Source organism: Limulus polyphemus, unplaced genomic scaffold (genome assembly GCF_000517525.1).
Source record: "Limulus polyphemus unplaced genomic scaffold, Limulus_polyphemus-2.1.2 Scaffold783, whole genome shotgun sequence".
Taxonomy (NCBI): Eukaryota; Metazoa; Arthropoda; class Merostomata; order Xiphosura; family Limulidae; genus Limulus; species Limulus polyphemus.
The window spans coordinates 60,842-66,841 of record NW_013666393.1 but is presented as its reverse complement, the minus strand read 5'-3'; the positions used below and the strand labels follow the sequence as shown (position 1 = coordinate 66,841).

The window sequence follows — 6,000 nt, the reverse complement described above, 5'->3', positions numbered from 1 at the left end:
GTTAAAATTTCGTCGGAACAAAGTTACGGAAAAATCAATTAACAAACGGAGACGTAACAAAATATTTATTTCAATTCGTTAAAATAAAAAATGGTTTGCATCTCCCCTTTCCTCCAACCACAAATTTAAGTGGTCGCGACGCCACTAAAATGACTGTATTCTGTTTTCAAGAGCTCACGTAAGGAAACACTAAAAGCATGTGTGTTATCAATGTTTTCAAATTGGAAGTGGTTCACGGAGCATTGCCCGCAAAACGTGCCCTACATTTTAGGGGCTGTGGGTGCGGTATATTAGAGACGGTCAAAAACAATAATTTGGTCAGACAAGAATAGTTCGAAAATTAGCAGTGGTGCTAATGACTAGTTGCTTTCTCTCTACTCCCTCAGTTCAAAATTATAGACAGCAACCGTTTGCATAGCTCCTTCTTCCCGGTGGCTTAGTGTAATGTGACCAGACGTCCCGATTTCGGCGGGACAGTCCGGTTTTCGAACTGTCTTCCAGTTGTCCCACAAAATTTTAGAGGACGTAAAAATGTCTCGCTTTTGGAGATAATGAGTTTAATCTCCCTCATTATTAAATTAATACCGGTATGCACTACTGTACTATGAGTATGACTGCACATAAGATTTGTCCTGACCTCATATGATATCTTTTATTTTCATATATGAACAGTGAAATACATAGATAATAATATATTAACGTTAAATTTCAGTTAGGTGTCCCACTTTCGAGTCGGATTTCGATTTCCGCGGTGACAACAGAGATGGCCATTGTGTAGCTTTTACCTTGACAACAAACAAACTTTTTGTGTACCTTCGCAAGCGTCAATTCTGAAGCAAACATATTATATTCACACCGACAGAAATAGTATAATATAATTATGTGCGTATTTTCTTGAGGGAAAGAGATGATCGTGATATACATGGTTTTTATGAAAGAGTGAATTTGTGGATTTTAACTACTATAACCACTACACATATATATCGTTGTCTGACCTTCGTCGCTGTCTGCTCGTCTGTAAGATAAGCCTTCTCTTAGTTTCCTGTTTAACCTTATCATATTATACGTCATCCAACTATACCGTTGCTGTTTACCTTGTTATCTCAATTGTGTGGGAGTGTCGTATCGCTGAGGCGTAGTTCGCACTGTTTATATGTAAACTAGCAATTCTATTTCTATTGTTTTATGAAAGGTGTGAGCTGCCAAATTAATTGGAAGTAGGAACTGTTAGCATATAGTATAACTATAATAGAATATCTTGCTGTGAGCGTAAGTTAACGGAAGCCACAATGTTAAGTGGGAAGAAAAGGTTTGTCATGATCAGTATATTAGACCACTTCAGTGATCTTAAAATAAATCGTCAACACATAAATATACACGATATAATTATGTCCGTTTGTTAATCTGTGTAACGATTAAATTTTTGAATGATGGAAATTATGTAAAACTATAATATACTAACGATGAGAAATTACTGAATTAGTACACTTGAATTTGGTGTACATTGTATGAAGTTTGCAAGCACAAATTTTTTGGTTATTTTTACATTGAATTTGTGGTGTATTGCATATATATAAAATCCAAATAACGTTCGGTATATATATTTATTTTAAAGATGTGAAACTGGTTAAGATGTGACATTCTTTCTATGAGGAAGTTGTTATGATGTGCTTTAGTTTATTGTAACATTTGAACGACAGGGGAGCCATTTGGTCTTTCAAAGTTCAAGTTCAAAGATGTACATATACAGCTACCAATACCACTGAGAAAAAGTAAAAACTTCACACACACACACACACACACTCTGTATTTTTTAGTAATGGAAATATGATGTAACGTTACAGCCTAGCCCCTTTACCACTGATGGATATTCATTCCATGAGCTAAACACCTTGTTACTGTTAGAAAAATAAAACTGTCTTAACTAGAATTTGGCCTATCTTATCCATTCTTAAACTTGTGCCCTCTTATCTCCGAGAGTAATTGGAAGCTCTAATAAGTTCACCACTTATTCATATTTCCCAAGAGAAAATAAGAGATCATAACCTATACCAAATAGATAACCTTTTCATCACTGTAATCATCCTTGTAGTCCTCCTCAGCTGAACCTTTTCCAATTTAGTTAATATCCTTGAATATATGGCATAGCATTTATGGACAACAAGAGGACTATTGGTCCAATGAGGCTGTTCCATTCACTTAAAATAAATCAAATGCACAAATAGCAAAGGTTCCAACACTAAACCCTGAAGTACCTCACTTGTTACATTAATCCAATTCAACTTCATACATATAACAAGCCTGCTTTCGTCCATTTAGCCATTATTTGAGAAAATGAGCCAAGTTATCCTCCTGTGAACAAAGAAAGACTTTTTTTAACAAGCCTTTTATGTGGTTCATTGTTAAATGCTTTTTGAAATCCAGATGCACCAAATCCACAACATTACCTTCATTTATGTAGCAGTAATCTCTTCAAATAATGTCAAAAAATTAGTAAGGCAAGAATTTCCCTCAGGGAAACCATTTTGACTATCCTAAAAACCTTTTAAACTTTGTTAAATGACCTTTCAAAGGATCTTTTACCATATTTTCAAAACCTTTCCCACAACTGATGTAAGACTAATAGGACTGTAATTACATAGGCAATTTTTATCACCTTCCTTAAGAAAAGGAGTAACATAACATTAACCACTTCCAATCCTTCTGCCTGCCCATTACTTAAGGACTTACAAAAAATATTAGCAAATGATGAGTCACATAACCAATCATTAACCTTCCTCAAAACCCTTTGGGAAATATTAAGCTTCCTAGCTTTTTATTAACAAGCTCATAATAATATCCTCACATTGTTCATTTATCTTTCCCTTTAAGCCTTTGTTCAGAAATCAGAATACTGTTTAAATTCTCATCAGTAAAAACTGAAGAAAGTAGAATTTAATAACCCAGCCATCTCATAATCATCAGAAATAAGTTTTCCTCTATCATCTCTCAAAGGTCCTACTCCCACTCTAAAAGTTTGCATGCTATTATTATGTTTAAAGAAATACTTACTATTAGTTTTGACATTTTCATCCAACCTTTTCATAATCCCTTTTTGATTGCCTAAAGTCATGTTTGACTAATTCTCTTGTTCTTCTATAATCTTCTTAAGTCTCTCATCATAAATGTGAGTTTAAAATTTTTCTTAAATTTGTAATTTTTCTTTAATTTTATCTCTCTATCCATTCACTAGAATATAAAATGGTTTAACCCCCCCACCACCACCACCTACAACAACCATGAATTTAAGAGGTTCTGACACCACTAAATTCTGTTTTCAGTAGATCATGTAACAAATATAAGGAAATGCTCCAAAAGCTTGTGTGTCATCAATGTTATCAAATCAGAAATGGTTCATAGTGAGCCAACAGGGTCTTTTACTTACAGCCATTTTTTTTTCTTTTTTGTAAAGAGCATGTCTATCTGGAGTATTTAAAAAAAATGTTTGCATCTCCATTTAATTCAGTAGCCATATTTACAATAGACAATTCTTGTTGTATTCCTTGAAATTTCTTTTTTTAACTTTTAAAAATATAAGTAATTCTGATCTCCATATGCAGTAAAACACCAAACCTAATTAAGCAATGATCAATGGTACTTGGATGTTCTCCAGTCTATACCCTTTTAACCATTTCCTTGTTAGAAGTTAACAATACATCTAAAATAGCATTGTTCCTATGTGGTATGATACATACCCAATTGATAAAGACAATTATTGTGAACTGTTTCTAAAAATCTGCCTTCCTCATGATTTGGATATAAAATCCCAAATCAGTATACAGAAAATTAAAATTCCCCTTAATTATAACCTTGCTAGCAGCTGTAATCTTAATCTTTCTGTAAAGTTTCTCACTAATTTTGCAAGTCTCACCTAGTATTCTCTAACAAGTTCCAAATAAAGCCTTCTACCCTTATAATCACTAACAGAAAACAAAATAAATTAAACTACCTTGTTATTATTTGATATCCTCAACTTCAACAGGATGTAACTTACACTTTACATATAAAGCCACTCCTTTTCCTTTTCACTGTACTTTATCTCTGTTGAACAGTCTATAACTCTTATAACTCCGCATTTCATAAACATTTCTGTCATCAAAATTGTTTACATTTAACCAAGTCTTATTTATTCTCATAATATCAAAATATTCCATTCTGACAGTTGCTCTAAAGTCATCTATTTAATTTGTAATACATCTAGAAATACAATAGTAACACTTCATTATATCTATGAAACTATTTCTGGACATTGTTCCTACACTATACTCTTCCCTATATATTGTATTATTACGTATCTGCTTGTTTGTTAATTTCCGGTAGAAATTCTTCCCGAGGAACTTCAGTGATACAAGTCCTTTCTTGATTAAACCAGTTTATTCTTCCTCGATACAAACGTTTAGTACACAGTAATTCCACAGTCAATACATTTTTCGTCACTTTAAACTTAACAACTTTTATAATACACGCTATAAACCACAGCAATTCACCATCTCAATAACTTCGCCCAAAACTTACCATGACTACTGTTTCCTTTATCATACATTCATTGCCGCTGGCTTTTGTTGCCAGGCTTATATGCTAACAAAGGGGGCATCTCGAATGCACTCGGGCCTACCCGATCATTCGAGAAATTCATCACGTGTCACCAGCGTCACGTGACTTTTGCTGTCGTGACAGTATTTTTCTTGCATTTAGTTTATCCTGGCCCTCACCACTGTTTGCCCTTGTTTAGAGCTACCTTTTCACATGAGTTAATATCCCTTGCAAACAAGCTAGCCTCTGCCCTATTTATGTGTAATCCATCTATTCCAATAAATTTTCCATCAAACTGATCCCACAAGTCCAACCACCAGTTTACTTGTCCTTAACCTAAACCATGAAAGAATTAATTTGTGGCCCTTTTCTTTCTTGACCAACTGTACTTATCTTTGAGCTCTTCTGACCTGCCCTAGTTCCTCTCTAAAGTCTGTTGCCATTTCCTACAACTTGCACTTATTCTCAACCTTGGCATTGTCAGCAACTCTAACTGATACACTTCATGGTGTGATAAGTGGCCTAAATAGTGATTTGTATAAGTATTAATAAAGGTCATTTACCAAATATTTTTCAACCAACCAACTGATCCTAATCATTCTGTAATACCTTAACTTTCTCAGTACAGCTAGAAATACCAGTAAGTTTAATGTTATCCACAAAGTGTACAAACTATGCATTTAGCAACATCATTAATGTAAATAAAAAGGAAAGGTTGAAGCACTAAACTAATAACAAGGGTCCAATTTCACTGAACTCTATTAATAACAATGTTTTTTTCTTTCTCTTATCCAACTGTCCTACAATTTAATTTTCTAGTCTTTCCCCCAACATCCACTAGTGTGATTTTTTTAGCTTGTCTTGTGTGTGGCTTTTTTTTTGTCAGTATTTACAGATATGGTACTGTAAGTTATTAGACTGAATATTCAAAGGAGTAGGAGGCAATTTAAAACTGTGTGTGTAGGAGCAAGGTTTATTTGACAGAGCGAAGTGAGGGAATGTGCACCACAGGTGTGAACACACTCGTTATGGCTGGGCTTGCCTTAGGGCCCTGGAAGTTTTTGTGTTCTGGATTAAATTTTATGCACTCTCCCACTTTTCCTGAGAGTAATTTTTAGTAGGACAGACTGAAAATGGGGCTGCCCTCACTTCCTATGCCACTAATCTTTTAATACTAATGACATGGTTTTGAATGTAAGTTAAAGGCTTTTATACAACCTTTGAAACTTGACATTTTTACCAAATGTGAAGTATACAGTATTACTGTTAAGTTTGAGTTCAGAACATCAGTCTACAAGTTTTCAAGAAATGTTTGGAAAAGTTTTGTTTGAGTTTCATATTACATTTATTCTCAGTATTACAATATTAGGCAAAAAAAGTTTCCCTTGAGCCATAAATTGAATAATAAATATTTAGTAGGTTTTCCTA

General features: G+C 34.0%; 1 protein-coding gene across 1 annotated transcript in view; it reads left to right on the top strand.

The window, feature by feature from the left end:
* Positions 1-746: 746 nt before the first annotated feature.
* Positions 747-6,000, top strand: part of LOC106460507 — a gene marked incomplete at its 3' end in the record, with an annotated part of 66,006 nt that continues 60,752 nt past the window's right edge. The window contains exon 1 of the mRNA XM_022387257.1: positions 747-1,309. Within this exon, the coding sequence (XP_022242965.1) occupies positions 1,290-1,309 (20 nt within the window). The remainder of the gene's footprint in view (positions 1,310-6,000) is intronic.